The sequence below is a fragment of the Dermacentor andersoni genome, chromosome 2 (genome assembly GCF_023375885.2).
Source record: "Dermacentor andersoni chromosome 2, qqDerAnde1_hic_scaffold, whole genome shotgun sequence".
Taxonomy (NCBI): domain Eukaryota; kingdom Metazoa; phylum Arthropoda; class Arachnida; order Ixodida; family Ixodidae; genus Dermacentor; species Dermacentor andersoni.
In genome coordinates, this window is record NC_092815.1 from 39,673,597 (window position 1) to 39,700,988 (window position 27,392).

At 45.5% G+C, this 27,392-nt stretch overlaps 2 protein-coding genes across 2 annotated transcripts; both read left to right on the plus strand.

Annotated features, from left to right (window-relative positions):
- The first annotated feature begins 573 nt into the window (after window positions 1-573).
- Window positions 574-7,889, plus strand: LOC126542424 (lysine-specific histone demethylase 1A-like). The gene has a single exon (XM_050189487.3). It carries the CDS (start codon window positions 931-933, stop codon window positions 3,328-3,330), a length of 2,400 nt encoding a protein of 799 aa, XP_050045444.1. The 5' UTR covers window positions 574-930; the 3' UTR covers window positions 3,331-7,889.
- Window positions 7,890-14,043: 6,154 nt separating this feature from the next.
- rod (rough deal) lies at window positions 14,044-20,259 on the plus strand. The gene has a single exon (XM_050189486.3). The coding sequence runs from the start codon at window positions 14,063-14,065 to the stop codon at window positions 20,132-20,134; it is 6,072 nt and encodes a 2,023-aa protein (XP_050045443.2). The 5' UTR covers window positions 14,044-14,062; the 3' UTR covers window positions 20,135-20,259.
- The last annotated feature ends 7,133 nt before the right edge of the window (window positions 20,260-27,392 follow it).

Here is a 27,392-nt window from a genome sequence, read left to right on the forward strand (position 1 = left end):
AGTGTGGGTAGGAGGTGGAAGCTATTCACAGAAAATGATGGTTTTCTACATTTACTTCTAGGAAACTGCAAAAACATTCACCGAGCCCGATCGCTCAGATCATTTTTTTTTTTACCTCCTGAGTAGGTATCGCCATCTGTCGGCAAATTTCTAAAGTAACACAATTTTGTGGCCTCCGAGATTTGCGCTGCGTTCGCGTTTAGCGTTCAAATCGTCTAAATCCAAGCCCCATGGGCATATGCTCATTGGGCGACGCCCCATAGATAAAAATGCTGATCTTAAAGGCTATGCATTTATTGGTTTGATGCGGCAGAAAGTGTTCCCGAGACTGAAACACGTCACAGACGATGTGTTTTGAAAATCATCTATACGCCAGTCACAGCGCACAAGGTAAATACATGCTTGCCAGACAGAATATTATGTTTTACATAAGCGGTAAAAAAGATATGCACTCCTTGAATAAACGTTTAAAAACGAGGGCAGACTCGCTGTCAAGCGGCGAAGTTTTGTCCGTTTAGGTCGAAAGCGTGCAAAGGTGTGCAACATTGAACCAACCGAAACAGTTGTACAGTAACAGTTGCGAGCCCGGATGAATGTATCGAAGACCGTCGACTTCTCGACAAAACGAGAGAAAAAAAGCTAACAAACGGCCTCACTTATAATGTGTTGCCATAGAATCGGCCCCGCCTCGAACTTAGAAATAACACCAGCAACAGCTGCTGCCCAGAAATGCAGGAGTGCGCGCGATGCCGACGTCGACGCCGACAAAACATTGCCCGTTCCTCCGAGTACTGCACCTACTACGGTAATCGCTCTCACCATATTCTTTGGTCACCTTTGAATGAACGATCGCGCTACCAGGCGTCTGGCTAGGACATTCACAGCCAAAATTCATTATAACTGACAGTAACAGCCAGAGGTTTTTTCAGAATGAGTTCCTCGGACGACAGAAAACGTCTCAGCCCCCAGGAAGTGTTCTCTGCCGATCAGGCAGCGGCAGCTGGAAGTGAGCTCAGAGACGACGACCCTACAGGTAGACGCACTACACGGAGGCGACGGGCACGTCTCGATCCGAAGGAAATGGGCGACAGGCAAGCCGCCGGCGGAACAGCTGGACCTCCTGGCGACGACGGCGCCAGCTACGCGTCGGACGACGAGAGCGGCAACAGCCAGCATGCCAAGCAGGCACGCTTGGGCAGCACAGGTGACCGTCGTGGCGAGCGTTTAGCGGCGGCGACAATTTCCGAGGGCGGCGGCGATGGGCAAGACGTGGACAGCGAGATGGAGGACCCGACTGGGCTGGAAGGGGCCGCCTTTCAGAGCCGGCTCCCTTTCGACAAGATGACGGCTCAGGAAGCGGCCTGCTTCCCAGACGTGGCGCAGGGCCCGCAGCAAACTCAGAAGGTATTCCTGCACATCCGCAACCGGCTGCTGCAGCTGTGGCTGCAGAACCCCAAGATGCAGCTTATATTCGAGAACGCGCTTCCGCAAATCGAACCACCGTACAACAGCGACGTGCCTTTCGTGATGCGTGTACACGCCTACCTGGAGCGCCAGGGGCTCGTCAACTTCGGCGTCTACGAACGCATCCGTGGTCCGCCAGCCAAGAAGCACGGAAAGGTCATTGTCGTAGGAGCCGGCATCTCGGGCCTGGCTGCGGCGCAACAGCTCCAGCAGTTTGGCATGGAAGTGATCGTGCTTGAGGCTCGAGACCGAGTCGGCGGTCGTGTGGCTACTTTCCGCAAGGGCAACTACATTGCCGACCTGGGTGCCATGGTGGTCACGGGATTGGGCGGCAATCCCGTGGCCGTGCTGAGCCGGCAGATCAAGATGGAGCTGCATCGGATCCGTCAGAAGTGCCCGCTCTACGAGTCCAATGGCACCACTGTGCCTAAAGACAAAGATGAGATGGTAGAGCGCGAGTTTAACCGGCTTCTTGAGGCAACATCTTACCTGTCGCACCAGCTTGATTTCAACTACATACAAGGCAAGCCAGTGTCCCTTGGCCAGGCGTTGGAATGGGTCATAAAACTTCAAGAGAAACATGTAAAAGAAAAGCAGATTGAGCACTGGAAGCTTATATTGGAGATGCAAGAGAAGCTTAAGACAAACCAACAGCGCATGCTGCAGCTGCGAGACCACATTGAGGCCTTGCACCAGCAGCACAAAGAGCTTGCCTCTTCCAAGGCACAGCGTGACGTCACGCAGGAGTTTGTGCTGCGAAGCAAACAGCACGAACTAACTTGTACCTGCCGGGAATGGGACCAACTTGTTGAGCAGCAAAAAGAGATAGAGGATAAGTTGCAAGAGCTGGAGGCATCTCCGCCAAGTGACGTCTACCTCTCGTCTCGCGATCGACAGGTGCTTGACTGGCATTTTGCCAATCTAGAGTTCGCCAATGCCACTCCTTTGAACAACCTGTCACTGAAGCACTGGGATCAAGATGACGATTTTGAATTTACTGGTGCACATCTGACTGTACGTAATGGTTACTCATGTGTTCCTGTTGCACTTGCAGAAGGGCTCGAAATTCGGCTCAACACTGCTGTCAAACAGATCCGCCATGGGAGCACGGGAGTCGAAGTGCTAGCTGCTAACACCCGGAGCAGTGGTGGTCTCATCAGTTTCAAAGCAGACGCTGTCCTTAGCACACTCCCACTTGGTGTTATGAAGCAAGCAGTGCAGGGCAACCCTAATGTACCAAACACCGTGCAGTTCATTCCACCTCTTCCAGAGTGGAAAGTTAGTTCCATTCAACGGCTAGGTTTTGGCAATCTCAATAAGGTGGTGCTTTGCTTTGACCGTATCTTCTGGGATCCCAATGCTAACCTTTTTGGACATGTTGGCAGCACAACAGCTAGCAGAGGTGAACTCTTCCTTTTCTGGAACCTTTACCGAGCACCTGTACTTTTGGCACTAGTAGCTGGTGAGGCAGCAGCCATCATGGAGAATGTTAGTGATGATGTCATTGTGGGGCGCTGCCTGGCTGTGCTGAAGGGTATTTTTGGCAGTGTGCCGCAACCTAAGGAAACCGTTGTGACCCGCTGGAGAGCTGACCCATGGTCAAGAGGTTCTTATTCCTATGTTGCCACAGGGTCCTCTGGAAGTGATTATGACATCTTGGCAACTCCTGTGACGCCGCCCTCTGTGGTTCCAGGTTCATCACAGCCACAGTCACTGCCCCGGTTGTTCTTTGCTGGTGAACACACAATTCGCAATTATCCAGCAACCGTGCACGGTGCATTGCTCAGTGGGCTGAGAGAAGCCGGTCGTATTGCAGATCAGTTCCTAGGCTGTCCGTATGCTCCTCCGAGGCAGCCTCAGTCATAAGCATTCTCTAGCATCAGTTACGCCATTATAACTTCTTCAAATGTGTTTGTGAATGGTAGTAATCATGGCTTCCCAGTGCATTCCCGGTGTAGATCTGTGTGATGTGCTTCCTGATCTATTTGAACAGATTATCATGAAGTTCTATTGCATATTCAGGTTCGGTACCTTGGAGCCAATAAACAGTGAAAAGTCAATTTAGAGGTAGGTGGCATGAGCTATGTTCATAATATAAACAATACAATATATTTTAAGTGGGCTTATGCAATAACAGTGACACTTTACCTCTCTCTCTATTTTATTTTAGGTTGTTAGTGTTCTTGATTATGAAGTTTTGGGTTGGCATCATATGTTATGGCATGTTTTCAGCAACGCACCTTAGCAGGTCATGATGTCTGAACATCTTGAGCAGCCCTGATTTTTTTTTTTTTTTTACATGTATGTCCAGAAAAGAGACTCTATTAAAATGTGGATTGGTCCTTAGGATGCATGTAAAAGTTGGACAGGGTGATTAGCGATGAACTGCTGTACAAGCAAGATACTGAGTGTTGGAGCATTGTTGGACAAATCCCGATGCTTTTTGCACCACAACTCTGGCCCTCTCTTGCTGTGACCCTCTATAGCTTGAAAATGTGTAGCATAGGGGCAGCTGTGTACCAGTCACAACAAGTATACTACAGCCGTAAGAAAATTCTGAAATTATGCCATAATACAAAGTTACAATCATTTGCTGAATGACTACGCGGCTGCCATGGTTTCTCGCTCACTTCCACTGCCCTCCCCACTGGCGCTCTCTCCTCGCCACACTCTCATCAACTCCATGCAGAGCAGCAAAAGCTACTGGTTTGGTCATGTCAACACACCAGAACAAAGGCTCCTCCACTGTCTGCCCCTAATCGCCCTCCGTGCGACTGAATGGAAGTTCCGTAGAAGGTTCAATGGAGCACAATGGGCAAAATTCTTTCCATTCTCGGAACACAGCTGGCTCTTGTCATGATGGTACTATCGTCCCTCGCTGACTGACCAACAAACAGCTTTTACAGTGGCGATGTCGTGCACAACACCCTGCTGGTGTTGCAATGTACGAAGAAGGGACAAGAAAAACCCAGAGAGGAGCACGGGACTGTTTTTTGAACACGTAGCTTCCCCATGGTGCACAGAGCTGCTATATTCAAGAAAGATTAGCATCGCAGTACACTATGCACCATACGTGTGTTTACATTAAAAAATGTCATAGGTGGTTTAGAAGCCCTTTAATGATGTCCAAACCTACTGATAATATTATCAGGACTGAATAATGTAATGATTCTATTCCATTTTTCTTCCTTTTTGGTCGTCATCTTTGGCCCGAGTGGCATCCTTTCTGCATTATGACCCAAATTGACAGCTCTGTAGCGTTTTACAAGAACGCAGTAGAACTAGGTGAAATGAATTGCTTGTTCTTGCTGTTTCCATTTTTGACAGTGTTGGCGTCTCCTGGTACATTTATTCTTTCTTGATTTTGCAGTTCTTAATTTCACTAGAAAAACTTTATCTTAGCTTGTGTACTTAAGCTTTCTAACCAATAATGTTTTGGTTTTAGTCATTACATGATATTGGTGGAAATTCATTTCATGGCACTGTCCTGCTCTCATTTACAGATTTTTCTGTATGTTCAACTGGTTGTGCTGAATGGCTGGATTAGGTGTTTTTTTTCAGTACTCGGTGATTAGTAAGCATTGCAGAAATTTCCACTACGTTTTAAGCTTTTTGATGGTTCTGTTACAAGGCACTCAACATTTTATTTGCAGCCATATTGCACGTCTATATCAACTGTTTCGCGTGTTTAAAGAGTTATGTTAACTACATTGTGTCATCACTATTCACATCTTGCAACATGTGCACTCTCATATTGAAACCTCTTTTTCATTTTCAAGAAATTTAGATGAATTGGCTGCTTGATTTTGGTAGTGCATGCCACCTAGGTATATTATCTCTGCATCTCATGCTCCCAAGCTTGTGTGACCTGCTTATATTTACTGTCAAAACCATTTTCTTATATTTAAGGTCGTCTGCCTAGCACATTCTGTGACACTAGAGGTATGTTGGCCAAGCAATGTCCAATGCTGTATGAATTGCCATACTTCTTTCCATGTAAAAGCCAGAAAATTGCTGCATCAGCATTGTGTGGATTCATGTGGTTCAAACAGATTTATACTTTAACCTTAAAGATGGCAGCTGCCTTACACACGAAAATAAGTTTACTGTCATTGTCATGAGCATCAAGCAACAAATGTGGCATCCATTGCCGTTTGTGGGCTGTCAAGTTTCATGATATGATTCATTGTTGAAACAGTCCATAAGTGAACCCTCATTGTTGGTCATTTATGTAAAAGGAGAAGCCAGTGCACTACTTGCCAATAAGACTTGTTACATATCAGTTGACAAAGGGAGCAGGACAGGTGTCAGCAGTCAAAGTTCAAAGCATCTAGACCATTCTGTGGCATACCATTTTGATAATGGTATGCCACAGAATGATATCTAAATTGGCCCTGCTGGAATCTATAATATCTTATTACACTACTCACTTGGTCATCACTCAGCTGTTAGTCATCCTTGTACACTCCTGTACCAATTTGCTTGAAAGCCAGAGAAAAAAAAAATATTCCCCAGCTACACCACACCAGCAATTACTCCTTACTATGGAAAGTGTGGGGAAACCACATGTGCGATTGCCATTGCATATTCCTAAATTATTACAAACACTCAAAGCGCAAATATGTCTTGTAGAACAGGCATCTAGGATGCAGGGCAAAGCTGCACTGTATGTACCCGATGTGAAACACTTCATCATGCCATTCAGCAATTGAATGCGTGTGCACATTCAATGTCTGCTGGAAATTGCAACCTGCAGCCTTTTCTTGAATATCATATCAATAAGTTCTTATACCATAGGTATAATAAAATTTGATTTTCAAGCAAGGTGTTCTTGGTATTTTGTGCATGTTATATGCTTACTTCATTCTGTGACTCTCTTGTGGTATAAGGAGTGACCGTAATTTTATTTCATCAGCATTAAAGTGCCTACAAGCAGGAGAACCTAATTTTTAAAATATTGACTATACTAGAATAACCTTCTTGATCCAAGCACATGCATTACTCGAGTTTGTGGTGCCCACAACAGGGCTCACCACATCACGTTCCCTTTGGCTACCTCTAAAGCAACTCCACATATTAAGCTACGAAAAGTTGCTTACACAGCGAAAAATAATACATGACGCCATCACAATATGCAACACCGTGGGTGGCCTGCTCCTTGCAACACCATTGTATCCCTCTTCAAGGTTGGCTCTTGTAGCATGTGCAGCACTATTTTAAACTTGTGCACTAGCAGGTAAACATACTAGGCTGTAATGTTGTGCTTCAGCTGAGTGTTTGTTTTGTTTGCGCTTCCATGCACATTCCAGTATCTGTACAATATGGCTGGTTGTCTTGTTTCCAGATATAGTGTATTTTCCACATATATACATGCTGAATATGTGTAGACTGATTGACCTAAGAGCTGTGTGCTCAGATTCTGGGCACTTTGATGCTAGTCCTTCTGGTGCACAATGTGACCTTGCTGAGCACAGTTTTCTGAGTACTTATAAAGAATAATGCAGGTCACTATTCTTTAAGTGACACAGCTGTGTGGAAGCTGGTTGGCAGGACTTTAGTTCTTTTTAGAGAAAAGGTCTGTTAAAATTTGTCTCCTATAGGCACTAGTGTAATAAGACTGCTACCTTTTAAATGTATTGTGCGTTCACAATCCTTGTGCATTGTAATGTTAGACAAGTGTACCTAGAAACAGCTCTCTGGAAGATTGTTGGCAGCACTTTAGTGTTTCCCCAAGAAGAGTTCTGTTATGTTTCATCTCTTATAGGTACTACAGCAATAAGACTGCTCCCCTTTAAACATTCACTGTGTTGATATTCCTCGTACATTCTAATGTCGGAAGAGTGTACTTAAACTACAAGTGTCGGGACTTGCAAACTTGGTTTCATTTATGCACCTGTGATCCTGTTATGTGAGTGGCCGTAAACGTTACTTACCGAGATTCTCTTTGTGCACAGTTAAAAAGAGGCTGAAAAGGAATATTAAGCTAAAGCTGGATTACACTTCTAGGATGGCAAATACTGTGCGGAACTTTTATAAGCCAAAAAGGATGCAGAAAAGAAAGAGAGATGACCAAAGTCATTTTGAAATTTCTATTCCAGCTACTTGTGACATTGTAGATTTTTGCAGCACCTGCTAGACGGTAGACTATAATTCACTCAGAAGTAAGCAGAAGTAACGTGGCAAAATTTATAGGCTTGTACAGAAAGGGCTTGACAGGACAACATTGAAGATGCTGTACGTAGTTCAGGCATGAATTTCAAGAGCTGGAAGCTTGGATCCATCCTATTGTACTGAAAAAACACAAATGGGGGTTTTGGAGGGGTAATCTGCAGCCTTGAAGCTGTTTTACTGTTTCCATTTAATGTCCCTTGGAAAATGTTTCCCGAACTGTTTTGTGCAGAATAAATGAAGTGTTCAAGGTGTGATTGGTTCCTCAGACTGCTTTTGGGAAACACAGTGATGAAAGTATGCAAAAGTACCGATTGAAACAGTTGCCTCATTTTTGCAGCATGCCATTCGTTTTACTGGTGCAACATCCACAGAAATGGTGACGGCAAAAAGTTAGAATGGAAACTCCTGGTATAACATCACATGCAACACTGTACACAGATTTTTTTCACTGGAGTTTGAGTGCCATCTCCGAGGACGGTTACAAGTGCAATGACTGCCGAAGGAGAGACTGCCCAACACCAAGACGGGCGACGGAGAATTGTAGCCATGGGGGGTAGCCATGGGGGGTTGTCATGGTTGACAATGCACAAGTGAATGAATTCAGGTGCAACTTCCACGATTCAGTTCACGAAATCAATGCTGTTGCTTTGGAGCTAGGCCATTGCCTCGCACTGCACCTCTTATTGAAAACAGTCCACAAAAACACAGTCCGTAAGAAGCCCAGACATCAAAAGATTCCTAAAACAAGTGTGCTAATATTTTCCCTTGGGGACTGTGTCCCATGAAGTGCGGAAGCAAGAGGCTCGTGCACAGCAAGAATTTATGATAATGACCTCCAGGACTGTGCAACTCGACCCAGACATCGTGACTGTGCAGCCCGGTCACGTGTACGGTGCTTGTTCCGCATTGTGATTGGACAACCAATGGGAGAGAGTCATGACTGGGGACTGGGGAGACCTTTGGAGCGTAGATTAAGATCAGATAAGATATTTACTCATGATTAGAATTTCTGCTCATATTCTTCGGGAATGGAGCCCAACTGCGGTGGCCCATGGCCTATGGCGTTCAGCAGCTGAGAAATTTAATGTGCTTTCGAGAGCATTCACTTTCTCGCTGCAGTAAGGCCGGCTGTCCGTAGTCGTGTGGAAAATAAAGGGTTGAATGCTTAAAAAAGCTGCATACAGTAACCTGCGCATGCAGTTGTAGGATTTCTTGCTGTAAATGAGAAACGGCGATCATCTGCAACTATGGAACTCATAAGAGCAATGTGAAAATGCCAAGTGGACCTAGCAGCATAAAATACGTCACCTTATCACCATCACATGTTTATAGACCGCCCTGACGCTGTTTTTACATAATGTGTTTCATTTCATTCGCAGAAGTGACATGAAGGTTTGTGGCAAAAGTAAGTTACGTGGCCTTGCTATATTCTTGGCCATTCTCCCTTCGTCTTCCAGACTTTGTACCAATCTTTCTTGCAGAATATTTGGTCGGTGTTTTGGCCCTTCGTAAATCAAATAGTTGTCGTAACTAATTCTCTGTACTCCTGAGCAAACAGGCCTATATCTAACTGAAACGGCAGTTGATGAAGGCGTCGTGTTCTTGGAAAAATAAGAACAAGAATGCGAGGGAAATATCAGAAGCCGACCTTGTTAAGAAAAAACAGAGCAAAATGTATCAGTGACACGACCTTCTACCATTGAGAAAATGCTTTGTTGGAAAAAATGGCATGAAACCAGAAAACCATGGGCGTCTTGCGCTGGAGTTTGAGGTATAGTAGCGGCGCCTGGTGGCGGCGCGGGAAACGACATCTGGGTCGTACCAGTTTGGGTCGTATTGAGCCCTGGCTGTGGCGAAGCACGTTTCTAGGCCGAGTTTTGCGTCGATTCGCACTTTTTTCTGCCCTGTTGCGAGTGCGAAAAGGCTCGTCACTTCTCACAGACCACGTCGACCACGCTGCGAGCTGGTCGCAGCCTACAGTTTAACGAAAACGGACTCTCCGTGTGCCGTGGGACGTAATGCTGGAAGCAGAAGGAATCGGCGACGCCGATCCGGAGGGACCTAGCTCAGCATCGAAAAAGCGTCACCGTCGATACTGCTGCGTCGTGGGCTCCCATGAACAAGAAGGCCTGAATCCCAACATCCGATTCTATCGTTTCCCTTCAAGGCCTCACGAAGCGGAGCGTCGGGCGCGCTGTATAACTGCAGTTCGTCGCGCTGGTTAAGCGAAACTTCGCGCCATGCTGACTGCTTCACCTGTCTTGAAGCTTGCTTGATTATAGATCTGCGTTCTAAAATTCGGTCTTTTGCACCTACAGTCCCGACGGCAGACCGACATAGCAGCAGGCATGGCTGGTGATTCACGATTCGAAACCCGGCCACAGCGACAATTAACAATTCGACCGGTGCGAAGTGGTGAAGTGCCCAGGTGTGTGCAAATGACCACAAATGGCCGGGTTGATTCGGTGATAATTCACTACCCCACTACGAGCAGCACAGGTTACAGAGTTAAATGTGCTCATACTTGACCTCATGCCAGCATGTTGAGGCAGCGCAGCAAGATAATATTGATTACAGCAGATCGATGTTCTAGCGTTGTCATTAAAAGCTACATCAAGCGAGCAGCGCACGAGCTCGCGCTGCAGCGCGATTCGCACGTACGTGCGAGCTCATATGCATTGCATCAGTTATTACCAGTTACTAAAAGGGACAGATGGCCGCTACTACAACGCAGGTCTAACTACTTGTTTAGCGGCATGCAGTCAACAAAGATTGCAGGAGACCGGCCGTTTCGCGGCATGTCGAAAGACCGCTGCCGTCGCGGAGCGTACGATCGTGCGCTCGAGCAGTTCGTACATCGCGGCATGCTGAAAGACCGCTGCCGTCACGGCGCGTACCTTCGTGTGCTCGAGCAGTTCCGTACACATGATGTCTGCTTATCGCTGCTGTGGATTCATTTATAGCAAGCATTTCCTCGCGTTTGTGCGCCTGAATCTAGCAGCGTGCAAACCTTACCTGAAGTTCCACTTCGTGCGCGACTCGCTTCACTTGCGATTGACACCGCGCTAAAACTTCGCCGTTTAATTCTTGAACGGCATACACGTATTCGGCACTGCATAATTTCTTGCCTTTACGCAGCGTGCCACTCCTGAAAAAATCTTCGGCGCCCGATACTCGCTGCAGGCCGTGATACAACACAACCGAAAGTGGCGGGTCCATATTGTAAACGTGCTTTCCGAAGCAGACGACCGAGCTTGGTACGACCCATTTTAGGACAGAGGGCGCTTTTTAGCACCTTTTTCGCACATTTTGGAATCACATAAAATTATTAGGCAGGAAGGCAACAACAATACAACAACATATCCTAGACGAAGATGAAAACAGACTGGAAGGAGAAGCAGCAATAAATTACATCCAAAAAGTAACAGCCGAATCTTTCCAAGGCAAGGACAAGGTTGTATTTGAAGAAAAAAAGAGCATGAAAGAGACCCAAGGGGGAAAGGAGCTAGTGCTTACAAATTTAAACTGGAAGAAAGCGGAAGAGAAAATTCCTAAGCGCACAGCCACAGGGCTAGACGAGGTTCCCGTTAGGCTGATAAATGAACTGGGACCAAAAAGTAAGGAAGCTCTCGTGAAAGCAGTTGAAAAAACTTTAAAAGATAGACGAATACCAGACAGTTGGCGACAAAGTAGAATGAATTTAATTTATAAAGGTAAGGGGGAGAAAGACAGAATTCACTCGTATAGACCGTTGACCATTACATCGGTAATATACAGGCTAGCAATGCAGGCAGTGAAATTAAAGCTTCAAGCATGGGCAGAAAATAATGGCATTTTGGGAGAGCTTCAGAATGGCTTTAGAATAGGTAGGCGTTTGGATGATAACTTGTTTGTTCTTACTCAGTGTATTGAAATATCAAAAGCAGAAAGCAGACCGTTGTATGTAGCCTTTTTGGACATTACAGGAGCATACGACAACGTAGACCGCAGCATTTTGTGGGATATTCTGGAAGGGGAAGGCTTAGGTAACGATTGTATACAGCTCTTGAGAGAGATTTACCTAGAAAATACTGTTTGCGTTGAATGGGAAGGGATGAGGAGCGCGGAGAAAGTTCATATCAACAAGGGACTGAGGCAGGGGTGCCCTTTATCCCCGCTGCTGTTTATGATGTACATGGTGAGGATGGAGAGGGCGCTAGAAGGGAGTAATATCGGGTTTAATCTCTCATACAAACAGGCAGGTACAGTAATAGAGCAGCAACTCCCAGGTTTATTTTATGCGGACGACATTGTGTTGCTCGCAAACAAGCAAAGTGATTTGCAACGTCTGGCTAATATCTGTGGACAGGAGGGCAACAAGTTAGGTTTGAAATTTAGTGTTAGAAAATCAGGTGTTATTGTATTCAATGAAAACAGTGAACAGACAGTGGAGATACAGGGCCAAGAAATACCTCGGGTAACAGAATATAAATACCTTGGTATATGGATAAACGAAGGCAACGGATATATGGAAACACAGGAAAAAACCATAACAGTCAAGGGGAAGAGAAATGCAGCCATAATGAAGCACAGAGCGCTATGGGGATACAATAGGTACGAGGTCCTCCGAGGTATGTGGAAAGGGGTAATGGTTCCAGGACTTACTTTTGGAAATGCGGTTGTTTGCTTTAAATCAGGGGTACAATCAGGACTCGACGGGAACCAAAGGTCAGTGGGTCGCCTCGCATTGGGCGCTCACGGGAAGACTACAAATGAAGCTGTGCAAGGGGATATGGGCTGGACTAGTTTTGAAGTGAGGGAAGCCCGCAGTAAAATTGAGTACGAAGAACGGCTGAGGAATATGGAGGAAAGTGAATGGGCTGGGAGAGTGTTCAGGTATCTGTACAGGCAAAACATTGATTCACAGTGGAGGAAAAGAACTAGGAAGCTTACCAGCAAGTATGCGGCCTGTGGGGTGGGCAACACAGCAACAAAGAAGGTCAAGCGGAAAGTCAGAGAGGCTGAATTAATCTCATGGGTGGCGGCAATGGAAAAGAAACCTGCCATGAGTAACTACTTAAGGGGAAAAAACGAAATTAGGAAAGAAACCATTTATGATAACTCAAAGGGAAGCTCATTACTTTTCGAAGCGAGATCGGGATGCCTTAGAACACGCACCTATAAAGCGAGATATAAGAATGAAGAAGAAACATGTGCTTGCTGCGGTAAAGCTAGGGAAACGACGGAACATATTTTATTAGAATGTGAGGACGTCTACCCAGCGGTCGATTTAGGCACCACTGGCCTCCTTGAAGCCCTTGGGTTCAGCGGGAGCAGTGGTAAAGCAAACAGGTCCGCAATAGACATCAGTAAGAGGCGATTGGAGGATTGGTGGAAGAAAAGTAGGGAAACGACAAAAGACGGAGACGTACAAAAGCACAGTTCGCAATAGGGTATCAGAAAATTTGGACGTGGTAGTTCATAGTGGTTTTTTTTTTTTTTTTTCATTGGTGAACATAGGTAGGATATTAGGCAGCATAGTAGTAAGAGCTTGGTGGCGCAAGCCACCGCCCCGTTCCAAAGGGGACGCTCATAACATCCATCCATCCTTCGCAGCGCCCCCTGGGCAATGCAAGAGCCCCATTACCTGTTTCCTTTCTGTTTTCGACTGTGTTCCTGTGTTTCTGCGCATGCCTAATAAATCAGTTAGTAATGACAGCTGTCTTACCTCCTTCGCCTGTGTACGCTAATTTTCACACCTCTTCTAATAAAGGTTTTGCGCTCACCGCTGCTCTCATAAATGAAAACGAATCTCGAAGGTCATGCTTTTCTGCATCGCGGACAACAACATTGGCATAGCCGCCATAGTACATACTGCGAGGGGTCCCGAGTGCCAACGGAGGCAAATTCAAAATTTTATCTTGACAAACCGAAAAAATAACAGTTGCAATCATTATACTGAACGGTCTGTGCCATAAAGAGCGCCATTTCTGCTAAGTTTGAGCAGTAACAGATTAAGCGATATATGCATGTCAATGTGTCACGCAACGCCAGCAAATAATAAAAACAAATCTCGAAGGCCGTACTTTCTCTTACTGCAGATGCCGAAAGCGACAAAGAAACGTCATAGCCGGCGTGCATGGTGCCGGCGTGTATCAATGGACATCGCTCACTAGCAGCGCTCACCGCTAATGGCGCAGACGTCAGTAAATTGACGTTTTCTTTAATATATACAGAATACGAGAATGTGATCTTTCTACAAAATTTTAGCGGGAATAAAACAGCAATAAGGGTCAACTATTTTTTTTTTTTTTTTGCTATTTGCAGGAAAACGTTTCCGTGTTGTACCATTATCATCAGTATCATTTCGCTGTCGCGCCAAATTGTTGAAGAGACGAACGCAACGAGCGTTGCTTTGAGCAGGTACGATGAAATATGAAATTGTAAAATGATGTGGTCTAACGTGTGCGCTAATTTTGACGGTGAAACCACACTGTTCGGTCAACGCAATGAAGAGAAAGCTGGATCTCAACTATACGAAGTCCGTACACAGTTTACAATTTGTGCGGACACTCCTGGCGTCGCAGTGAACCCAACTGTGAAGGGCGTTGTTTCGCAGAAACATCTTGCGGTTGCGATAGATGATGTTGTGAAAGTATTCAAGCATGGTAGCTTCCTCTTCTCTACGCGTTTCAATGCTGCCGTCGATGCCGTTGCTTTGTGCAGCGACGTACTGGATGGACTTCTCATTGTTGCGGAAAGAAGTGCCAACCTTCACATATTCACCGTCGAGTCTGCCCAGTCCATCGTCAAGGTACCTGTTCCTAGCACAGAAAATGATGATACCGCTGCCCTCTTCCGTTCCGTGGACGTGAAGAAGAACAGTGACAGCTACACCGTGTGCGTGCTAACGGGACACCACGTCATAACAGCCACAATCAGCAACGCCGTGATCGCGCAGCTCGCATCGGCGGACCAGCCAGACTTGTCGCCGCTCCAAATCCGCATAGTCGACGTTAATCAACACGCGAGTCGAAATGACTTTATGCTTTCTTTGGTATCAATGGCTAGCGCCTGTGTGTTGGATGACGATTTGCTGGTCACTGGTGGACAAGGAGCTGTTTGCTGCATTCCCATGGACGCCAACAGTTCGGCTTATGGCATCCTTAATAACATTGCTGGCGAACGGGTTCGCAAAATGGTTGTAGTAGACAGCCTCTGCACTCTGCTTACTCTCACTGAAGGCAGCCGTCTCGTCACCATCTGCTTGAAGACTTTCCTTATCAAGGACATTTGGTCGGAAAAAACCGTTACGGACTTTGTTTTCTGCGAAGAAGCCGCCGCAAAAACCGAGCGTGGACCTGAACAAGAATGCAGAATAGCGGTGCTCACAGCTACTTCTGAAACTTCAACCAGAAGACTGGAGATCTACAGGTTCCCTGACTTTTCCATGCAGTATGCATTGGAAGTTAACGAGACCTGTCACATGATGGCATTTTGCGACTCTTTAGAAAATTTCTGGATAGTTGAAGGCTTTAGTGATAATGAAGAAGCTTTAACTGGACTCAGAGTTCGGACGATCAGCGAGGCACTCCCAGAAAATCATTTGATGAAATTGATCAACAAAAACAAGTTTTCAGAGGCTGAAGAATTTGCAAAGCTGTTCAACCTCTCTGTTGAAGAAGTTCACTGGCACCACCTTTTGTACATTCTCAAGAGCCTTAGTATTAGGCTGACAGATGCATCGATGGATGAAGAGGATGAACTTAAGCTGGTTCATGAAGTTTTTAACTTGGTGAAGGTGCTTCCAGATGTCCTACAGGTAGCTAGGTGCTGCATTGAGACACCTTTTGCCTCACCTGCTGTTGCATCTAAGCTGTTCCTTTTCTTGCAAGGACATGTATCGTCTGCAGAAGATTGTGACATTGAAGAACGTGATAGCGTATCTGCTCAGATTATGTTGCTACTGAACAGAGCTACCACATTCAGATTCTTGTGTGACAGTGACTTTAAAAGTGACTGGTTTGCATTTTCACAAGCTGACCTCATCCAGGAGATTTGTGTCCTTTTCAGAGATGATCACATGCCTGCAGGATTTTTCATTTGGGAGCGTCATCAGGACGAGTTCTTGCGAGGCTTGAGCTGTGATGTTGTAGGGCATCTTTTAGATGCCATTCCAATAACCGTGGAGCTCTCATCTCTTTTACAGTGGCTTAAAGGCAGCTTTCTGCCTCTAATAGTTGATTCGTTGCCTGAGAGCCTTGAATACATCTGCCAATGGATTGTAGATAGAGTTCTGCAGATGGAATTCCGCAATAAGTCACTCTGGCCTTCTGGAGCCCTGGGACTTGTGAAGGTCGTCTTGGATCATTTCCAATTGACCAGTACAATTGCAGACTGTTTTCCATTGAAAACTTGGCTGATCGTGTATGGTGTGCCGAAAAGAATAAGGGACAAGACAAGTGCACTGTGCAAGCTGTACCATCTCTCCTTGGATCTCCAGAACCTTGAAGTTCTGCGGAGCAAATACAAGTGCTGTCTCACCCTGCAAGAGCTGCAAAACACTGACAAGCAGGAAGTGGCATTTGCAATCCTCGATGAAGCCATTACAAAGCAGGAAGTTGCATCACTCGTGCAAGGATTTCTAATACAATTTGTTGAAACCAATGGGTTGGACATTTCAAATGTGCTGCAGTCCTATGTTGACAAAGTGCTTTGCTACAAAGGTGTCAGTTTGATGCATGATGAGCTTCTGGAAGACAAGATGGTTGCCTTAGCAGCACTTATTGACCACCCTCATTGTTGGCTTGTGGCTGTGAAGAAGATCCTCAGCCATGCACATGTGCCGTGGAGTGAAAGCATTCAAGGGCTTGCAGATCATGGTTCCTCGCTGAGAGGCTCAGCTGCCAGAGAGATTGACTACGAGAGGGATCGAATGCAGGCTAAAATGATTCTGTTGAGCTATGATGTCAACTTGTTTCGGTCAATGGCACTCAGCACTACTAGTACGCTGGTAAAATGCATTTTGCTTTCTGAAAAGCAAGAAGCATTGCAGGATGCTCTCACTGTTGCCAAGAACTTAGGCGACATGTCAGAACTTGATGTCTTTTTGCTTTACGTGCAAATGGCTTATGTGAAAGCTGACATTAATAGATTTGCTGAGGTTTTGCAGAGTGTCCCACAGGAGCTATTCCTTAAAGTTGCTCCCAGACTGTCGTCATTTGCAGAGCTCCTCCTGAAACGTCACAATACATACTCGGAGGTGAAAGTTGCTGATCTGATGGAATGCTGGCAATACTTACTGAGTGTCTTGCAGCAGACTTCAAGTGCTAGTGCCATCGGTTATGATACACTGCACCGTCAGGTGCGCCAGGGAATGGTGCTGAGAAGGGACTTTGGCATCACTGTTTCTGCGGCTGAGCTTTGTTGTGAAAGTGACAAGCATGAAGTCTTAAAGCAAGGCTTCCAGAAAGTCTTGTTGAGTGAACCCGCACAAGATCAAGATGCATGTAAGATTATCTGTAGAAAGGCACTTTACCTTGCTGGAGTCTTGAAGCTTGATTTGCAGTCTGCTATAGAAGTAATGCTCACTTTGGTGCTTGAGCTTAAACGAGATGACATGGTGGACTCATTGTGCACTTGCCTGCTGGAGCTTCACTACATCCGAGAGTCTGTTCTTGTTATCTTGCCCCTGATATTTTGTCAGTGTGAAGATGTGTTGCACATAGCTACTAACGTACACAAGATCGCTTCTCGTATAGGACTGGCATCCACAGTTAACAATGTCAAGAAGTGTACAAATGTTGCTCTTTGGGCCGACATTTTAATGCAAGCATCAGTTCTGCTCGGCAGTGTTGACCATTCTTCGACTGTTTCTGCATGTGTATGCTCGACCAAGGAACAGAATTTTCTGCACAGTAGGCATGGGTATGCACTAGACAAGAAGCAAATGCTGATGCACTTAGCTGCTCTTGGAAAATCTGTGTGGAACTTCCTAGACAAGAAGCACCCAGGACTTCTTGAAGAAGTGAAGCTCCACTTGCAAGCAACCTGCCAGTACCTTAGCCAGAGATCTCAAGATGAGCTTTGCCTGTCTGTGGTTGCAACAGTTTTCCAGATGTTTCTTGACATCCCACAGCAACACTCAGTGCACAAATCACTTCAAGAAGTGACTGAGCACCAGATCAGCAAAAATACAATTTCAATCATGACCCGGGCTTCAGCTAGAAAGCATGCCGACATGCCTTTCTTGAAGGGCTTGCTGTGCAACCTGCAACCTCGAAAGGCACTTGCAATGTTGAAAAAGCTTCTTGGTCAGTGCAACAGCAACTTCAGGTTGCTCAAAACTGTCGCTACTGTCGGCTTTGAACTATGCAGTGACTCAGCCCAGAAAGCTGCATTTCGAGCTGTCGTGAAAGGTGCCTACTGGTGCCAGAAGTTGGGTAAAGCTGACATTTCTTTTGCAGATGCAATGACAAACCAAAACCCTGCTATTTTACAGTCTGTTCTTGAGCAAATGGAGAAGTCTTCGTTGATTGATGTTGATGACCTCATGAGTTACTGCAGTTCCTTTAACATAAACATAGAGCTGTCCCTTTCTCGAAGACTTGAGTTCCTTCTGTGTACTCAAGCAGAAGACCCCTGTATTAAGAGGCGGAGCCTGCCACAAATACTAGCAGAGGCTTCTCGTGTGCTTGAGAAAATGCCGAAGGTGTCGGTGCAAAAGGTACTCATGAAGAGTCTAACCAAGGTAAACCCATACCACTACGAAGTTTTGCGATTTGGCTATGACTACATAAGAGCCATTGAAGAAGGACCAGACAGCAGTGTTCAGAGGGAAATTGATATACTGCACTTCCTTGAGTCCTATGAAAGGTACAGCCCTCCTTCAGAACAGGAAATGGACGTGTGGTGTGAAGAATATCCGGTGGCTGAGATTTCGTCTCTGATGCAGTCAAGACTACCATTTCGTCATTTGCTTAAGCCATCATTGTGGCAATTCATTACCAATGAGTTGCACCCTGAAACTGCGGATGCATGGCTGAATGTTGCAGACACACTTAGGCTGAACAAAGACGACATCCGGTTCATTGCCGTAGATAATGCCATTCGGATGTGGAGTGCACAACAGCATAATGGGAACATACTAGATGCAGCATTTATTTCAAGTGTCAAGAGACTGATAGTGCAGATGAACAAGAAGGAAAAGGCTGTTGCATGCCTGATGAATCTTCTAGACAACTTGCCAAAAGGCCCAACAGCCACGAGTGTAGCTAGGGAGTGTGCTACATTGCCCGATGCATTTTTTGCATCTGGCGAGGCAAAATCTAAAATGAGTGATGCAAAGATGAAATTTAGAAGGAAGTACATAAAGCACCGAAATGAACAACTACTCAAGCAGCACAATTTTAACTCTTCTTCGTACTTGGCACTCTGTGGCAAAACAGAAGACCTTGTAGCTGCATTGCTGGAGGATACAAGGTGGCACCTTGTTTTTTCTGATACCTCAGAACTTTACAGCTGCATAAGCCAGATTGCTGCAACTGATGGTGTTGTCTCGGTAGACTTTTCTGGTCTCCTTGAGAAATCTATAAAGCGGTGGCTAGGGTTCCAAGCCTCTGAATACACTGGCGATGAAAGTACCTTGGAACCTTATTTGGAGGCAAGTCATGTGGGCAGTGCAAGAAGATCTGCAGGTTTCATCACCATTGTTCATCTGATGCAGCATATTCCAGAGCAGATGAAGGAAGTGCTTTCTTGCATTGCATCAGTGAGTGATGGCTTCATTGGGCTGAGACCACGTGTCCTCGCCATGATGTGCATGCTAGCTGGTTTGGGAATCTCAAATCCCACTTTTCTCGATCTGCCGCCGAAGAGCGGTGTATCCAGCCTGGAGGAATTGAGAGCTTTGGCTTACAAAGCCAGATTGCAACAGCTTGGTGTACCACTCCCATCTTTGGACCTTGATGCAGATGGTGCCTCTGAAATTGTCAATGCAGTCCTTCATTTACACAACCACAACGCTGTGGCTCTAGAGTTGGTGGGCAACCTCTGCATCGAGTATCATGTGCAGGCTGCACCAACTTGGGAAGCATTTCTGTCAGCTGCCACTAGTGCTGGTGCAACTGATGTCCTTTGCCGTGTTTTGCCCACACTGGGTGGTCACCCGCTATTGTGGTCCAAACCAGCATTCATTTGTGCATGGCAGTATGTCCTTCAGAGTGCACCAGCCTCTCTGTTTAGTGCATCAAGTGGACTTCTGCAGTTGTTTCTTCGCTGCCCATCTGTCCAAAGTCTTCCACCCTTGCTTCACGAAGATGATGTTTACTGTGATCAAGAGGGAATCATGTTCTACTTTGTGTACATGTTGGTGAGAGAGTCGGGAAGTGTTCAGTATAGTGCAAGAAAATTGTTAAAGCAGTTTTCTTCAAAGTTACTGAAGTTGATAAAAGCTTGTAAAGATCAGGTGAACATTCTAAAACTTCCAAACACAAATAGAGTTTTTCAGGAGATGCTTTAGTTGCTTTTTTGTAACAAAGGTATGATAACTGTGGTGGAACTGTGCCTCAACAGAACTGTGACTGTGATGGAAGTTTTGTTATTATTAACAACATGGTATTAAAAAACATAAAGAGTGTTGCCATACCTACTGATTTTTCACTAAGTAACTTTCTTAGTGGTCTACTGATTCCAGGATAAAACAAAATATCTACTGATTTCTGTGGTTTAAAGTAACATCTTGGTAATCTTCGGTGTAGTAACTAAGGGTCGCCAGGATGAGCCTTCGGCAGCTGCTCTGCTAAGGCTGGAGGTGTGAGCATCATGTTGCTTCTGTGCAAGGAGAACAACGGTCTGCCATATTTGAAGTGCGAGGAGACGCGGCAACTTACCGCAGTTTTGATCTCCAAGGAAACTGTAGAGCGCACGCTTGTATTTCATGAAGAGGGCAGGTGGCACACCAAAGTCGCCATGCCATCAGTCATTCATTCCTGGCTGTGCAGTGGTAGAGGGCATGCAACCATTTGCCCTACATTGACATCTCAACAAGGTCATTGTAATTTAACATTTTTTTATTATATCGGAACCAACAGTATGTGCTTCTTAATTAAACAATACTTTTTATCACACCAAAATGGTTTTATGCGATATACAGAATTTTGGGGAAGTCTTATTTTTAAGAGTTCTGGCTACTGACTTTCCTGCTGGCAATCTGGCAACACTGCAGAGAAGTTAGATTTTTCCATATTTGCAGTTGTATGTCATGCTTATTTACTTGTGTATGCAAGTAGCAAATACATGTGCTAAACGCTACATATACAGGGTGACCATTAAGTTTTATGAAATTTGTAAAACTCATCTGTTGCAGATAGCGTAATTCCACCCCTTTAGCTGGATTGCTCAGAGAGGTAAGCATTACTTGCACAAAAAATTGAAAATTCATATTCAGATAATTAACAAAAATTTACTAATGATATTTTTACTTAATTACTTCACAGCACATATTGCAATTTACAAATTGTAGCTGGTGAGTTAGTCAGGTGTATCCACTGAGAATGAATTTCCAGGATCGCACCAGTTTGTAGATATGTGCCATCAAATGTGCCATGAAAGTGCACTCTTGGTTCACTTATTTATTAAGCGCTCTTACGCATTGGAGCGCAAAAGTAACCGGAACGTTCAAGTATTTCATCCCACACTTTTGAAAATGACTCCAAATTGGTGTCATCCTGGAAATTAATTTCGAGTGGATGTGTCTTGTAAACATCCCGGCTACAACTAATAAATTCGAATATGGGCCGTAAAGTAATTATTTAAAAAGTTAATTTGCAGTTTTTTGTTAATCATTAGAATATGTGTTTAGATTTCTCGTGCTAGTAATGCCCGCATATTCGAATAATCCAGCTCAATGACAAGAATTGGGCCATCCGCCACAGGCGATTCTTAAATATTCCGTAAAACTTAAAAATGATGACCCTGTATATTACATTATCAGGGCTAAAGGTATTACTGAGGGTTTTCAGCAACAGCTGTGTGGATGAAAATTCATAGATTTAACAGTGATAAGATGTTTGTCGAGTACAATGTATGCTGTTAAATGACCTGCATCAATAACAAAAGAAGGGAGATAGCCATGGCACTCGCAGGATTCAAGACCTACAGCCTTAAATGGCTATGTCATGAACTGGGCCATTCTGTGAAGGTAACTTGAGCAACAAACAGTAGGATTTTATGTTTCGTGTACCAAAGCTCGCCAGTGTTTCACCAAATCCATCAGGGTCACACCCTGGAAACAAAGGTGTTAACATCAATTAGAGATTTCCATGTCTGGTTCCACATGTTGCCTGTGATTGGATGTCAGAAAAAGTTCAAATAGTGGCACAAGCTTTCTTCATCGCAAATACTTTATCAGATATCTAGCTTGCTTTTACAACAGATGATGCTTGCCAGTGCGGCACCTCTAGAATGGTTTCCGCAAGCCCGTTTCGAACTCTGCCTAGGAATCTGTGAACCATTGGCTACACCGACTTGGAGCTCTGTAAAAAGCGGTTATGTGTGGAAGGTTGTATGCTAAAATTAGCTTTTTTAAGTGAATATTTTACACCAGATTTCTGCAATATATAGACATACTATATATGAAACTGATTTAAATTAAACTTGCCGGAAACAATGCCCATCATGCTTTGTTATCGATTTCAAGTAGTACGAAATATGAGCCAGGGTTAATGAATACATGAATATGCAGTACATATGCTCATCTGAGATTTGATACGGCGGGAGTCTTGGCACAATTTTATGCATATTGTCGTCGTCTTTATCGTCAGCGTGGTTGGGCACAGATGGTGTCGCGGCAATAAGAAGCTTTGTTGTATGCGCTGTGTGCCACAAACATGAGAGCTGTTGTGCCAGATATGTACTCGATGGCACATGGCAAGTTGTGTTATGAAAAGCTGTGCTGCTGTGATGCACAGCATCAAGCTGCAATGAAATGCAAAGCGTATCCATTTACTCTACATACAGCAAGGCAGAACCATGGCCCTTGAGCACTGATGCAAAAAAGTGGTCAAGCTTATGGATGCAGGAAATCGACTAGTGCGCACACTGACTGACTTGACTAGCCCTGGTACATGTTAACGATGGCTGCAGTTAGGAGGTCAGTCACAAACATGCTTTTTGGACAAATATAGAATTTCTCTCTGAGCATTGATAAACCACACAACTGAGTCTGTATCTTACAGATTTTATGCAGACGCTGCTTACAAAGTGTAGATCAGCAGCGTCAAGTGAAGCTTTTATCTCTATTCCCCTCACTGCATGCTGTGACTGGCTGTCCACACCTGTCAGTTGATTGTTATTGCTTGTAATTTTAGCAACCTGTTTTGCAGGCACTGTGTGTTCTAGGAGTTATTGGTAGGTTCCTTCATCACCCTTCAGGAACTAACTACGAGACTTGTACACTTTATGCCCAGCAATTTTGAAATCAGAATGGCAAACAGCACCAACATAGGCTTTAAATATTTTAGGATGTGTGTGCCCGCTCCCACTTTCCATGTCAATAAGCCAAGAAAATGGTGCCCTTTCAATGACCTAAGACATAATTAAGCCACTCCATGTGAATGCAGATACCTTTTCCAGTCACTGAACACCGAAGTAAGGACCAATATGAAGCCTGAATATATAACCAAAGCCTGCAAGACATTTCTACTTTATTATGACAGCTATAATTTGCTGCAGTTTGCATAGTGATATTGTATTACTACTTTGTTGTCTGTCACTGGGTTATGCCACACTGCATTCAAAACATCACAACAGGCCTTTGAATTGCATGACGTAATTACAACCAGAATGCTTGCTTGTAACAAAAATAAAAACTACCTAAAAGCTCAGTGACAAAGAATGAACAAAAGAGACTGAAATGTTTCAGCATCCTCAAGCCAACAGCACGAAGATACAACCGTGATTATATGTTATTTTCACTAAACATGTTATGTAAGCAAAGTGCAAGGAAAGCCAGAATTAAGTGTCGTCATGGTGATGGCATGTACAAAATATCATGTTTAATGCAGCTTTATTTTCCAGCATCCGCAACACATACATTGTATGAATACGTCATTATAGATGGACTTATAGGTTCCTTTTATTCTATTATCCAATGTCTACAACCTAAACATTTTTGACATTCTGAAACATTTCACCTGGCAATGTTTTAATTGTGCAGCGCATGAATGGTTTTAGTGAAGAAAATGACTGCAGAGGAGAGAGATCACTGCTTCTCTGTACTCTCTTTCTTTCTAAAACCATTTCTGCATTGCGAAAAACACCAACTCACCCAACCTTCCACCTTCTTATGCTACATATCACTTGGTTGTATGAATAATGCCAAAATGAAACTACTAAATGTAAAACATTTGCTGTTCCAATTTGGTTCCACCTGGTGTCAGGATTGGGGGCTCAATCCCATCGCTCGTGATCCATTGTCAAGATTGGAGTCCGGCATGAATTCGAAGGTAGCTGGCCCATGCCGTCGTCCAACTTATCCACGCTGAGGACGTTGATGAAGGGAAGGACTGCTTCTCATCGAGAACGAGGAATATGGGTTTATTTACAGTATTTAAATCAGTCTAACATGACTATTTGAGAAAGTACATCAGTCTAACATGACTGCTTGAGAGAGAGTCTCAGTCTAACATGACCGCTTAAGAAAGTGTGTCGAGCATCCACACAACAGCAGTTTTTAAACACTCGGTCCTCCCGCGAAACAAGGTGACGCGAACGTTCGTTTAGTCCCCGTAAACTAGCCGCCTCTCCGCAGGACGCGCCTCTCCGCAAAGTTACACCCTTTGGAGTGCCCCTTCTGATAACGCGCGTGCCGTTCGTTACTGGAAAGTTCCGGGCTCGCAGCGTTGAAGAAAGGAAACGCATCAAGGCAGATAACGATTATTGTTGTGTGGCAGAAGGGGCAAGCCAAAGGGTGTAACTTTGCCTAAGAGTGTATACTCCGTGCTCCCTCACGGGTTGCAGAATCAAGAGTCTTTCCTTCCTTTCTTTAGATCACTATCATCATCATGCTCTACTTTGATGTCTTCGAAGAAGAGTTTGCGAGCATATGCGTGACTTTAGCCAAAGGGTGTAACTTTGCCTAAGAGTGTATACTCCGTGCTCCCTCACGGGTTGCAGAATCAAACGTCTTTCCTTCCTTTCTTTAGATCACTATCATCATCATGCTCTACTTTGATGTCTTCGAAGAAGAGTTTGCGAGCATATGCGTGACTTTAGCGTATTTATAGGCTGCTCCCACTTGTATCATAATGCATCCCTTAACATGCATCTTAATGCATCCCTTATGCTGATAATGCCCATATGTCCCATACTACTAATGATTGACGCTTCAACTTCTTTCTGGCTGTAGCCATACGGTCGAAAAGGCATATTTCACTAAAAGATTTGGGCCGAGCAGCCCAACGTTAGTCTAGTAACATTGGAGCAGCCTGTGTCAGTTCGCTAAACATATTCGCCGTCATGTATATTCTGCAAGCAACAAGCACCAGTAAATTTCTCAAGTGAGTTGGACGTGTAGCACGGAAAAGGAAATATATTGTTACGTGTGGAAAGACACAGACAAAAGATGCTATTTACACGCTATTTACACTGGAGCCAGGCTGCCAGGCTGACACTCGCTCGTGCCAAGGGCACCGACCAACTTCTTTGTCGTTCTCGCGGCGGCTCGTCTCTTGAGCATTGCTCGATGACATCGTAATATTGCCCCTCGGTGGCAAAAGCACCGTCACGGTGCTGTTAAATATCCAAGGTGCATGGCGAGTTGTAGGGCTTGAGTCGGGCAACGTGGACAATGTCCCTGGTTGTCACAGTGGAGGACGTAGCGGGCATGGCTAGAACGATTTCATAGGTGACATCGGTCACTTTGCGTATCACGCGATATGGGCCTGTGTAACAGGAAAGCAGTTTTTCACAAAGGCCGACTTTACGCGATGGTAACCAAAGCAATACGAGGGCGCCAGGCACAATATGGACATCACGGTGACGGAGGTCGTAGCGTTGTTTCTGCTTGTCTTGAGACACTTGTAGACGAGCGCGCGCAAGTTGGCGAGCATGGTCAGCATGGGCGATTGCATCACGGGCATAATCGCTAGTTGAAGCTGTGGCAGAGGGAAGCACAGTGTCCAGTGGTAGCGTCGGTTCGCGGCCATACAAAAGGTAAAACGGGGAAAAGCCAGCAGTTTCGAGACGGGAAGAGTTGTATGCAAAGGTAATGTAAGGTAGAGCCAGGTCCCAGTCACGGTGGTCGTCTGAAACGTATTTGGATAGCATGTCTGTAAGGGTGCGGTTCAAACGCTCAGTGAGGCCGTTTGTTTGGGGGTGGTAGGAGGTGGTAAATTTATGCTGTATTGAGCAGGCACGCATGATGTCGTCAATGACTTTGGCCAAAAAGGTGCGGCCGCGGTCTGTAAGCAATTGACGCGGAGCACCATGCATCAAAATGATATCATGTAGGAGGAAGTCCGCAACATCAGTTGTGCAACTGGTCGGAAGAGCACCGGTTACGGCGTAGCGGGTCGCGTAGTCCGTCGCGACTGCAACCCACTTGTTTCCTGATGTGGATTTCGGAAATGGGCCGAGAAGGTCCAAGCCGACACGATGGAAGGGCTCGGCAGGGATGTCGAGCGGCTGCAGGTAACCAGCGGGGAGCTGGGAAGGCTTCTTGCGTCGTTGGCAAAGTTCACAAGCGGCGACGTAATGTCGTACGAAACGGGCAAGGCCCGGCCAGAAAAAACGGCGGCGTACACGGTCATAGGTTCGAGATACGCCGAGGTGTCCTGCCGTTAGTGCGTCATGAAGCTCTTCTAGAACGGTGGAACGGAGGTGTTTAGGTATTACAAGCAGGAACTCAGAGCCGTCCGGATGAAGGTAACGACGGTACAGAGTACCGTCGCGTAGGACGAAGAGGCGTAGAGCAGCATCGGCCGGAGAGTATTCAAAACGGTCGATGAGTGCTCTGATGTATAGCGTCACGGCGTTGCTCGTCGGCGAAATGAAGCAGCTGGGATACAGAGATTACGCAAGAAGCACTGGAAATATTGGAGGAGTCAGAGTCGTCAACAGGGTAACGCGACAAACTGTCAGCGTCTTGGTGCAGGCGGCCAGATTTGTACACCACGGAATATGAAAATTACTGTAGCCCCAAAGCCCATCGACCAAGCCGGCCTGTAGGATCTTTTAGCGATGAGGGCCAGCAGAGAGCATGATGGTCAGTGACTACGCAAAAAGGGCGACCGTAAAGGTAAGGACGGAACTTCGCAACCGCCTAGACAACAGCAAGGCATTCGCGTTCCGTAATGGAATAGTTGTGCTCCGATGGTGCTAGGAGGCGGCTCGCATAAGCAATAACGCGATCCTTGCCACGCTGATGCTGGGCTAAGACGGCACCTACGCCATGACCGCTGGCATCTGCACATAATTCTGTAGGGGCATCAGGGTCGAAGTGGGCGAGAATGGGTGGTGAGGTTAGAAGAGTGACGAGACGAGAGAAGGCGGCGGCTTCTGCAGTACCCCACGAGAATTGTACGCCTTTCTTCAAAAGATTAGTTAGGGGCCTAGCAATTGTCGCAAAATCTGGAACAAAACGACGAAAGTACGAGCACAGCCCTTCAAAACTTCGAACGTCTGCGGCTGTCTTCGGAACCGGAAACTCTCGGACAGCGCGAGTTTTGTCGGGATCAGGCTGTACTCCGGAAGCATCAACGAGATGGCCCAGAAGAGTA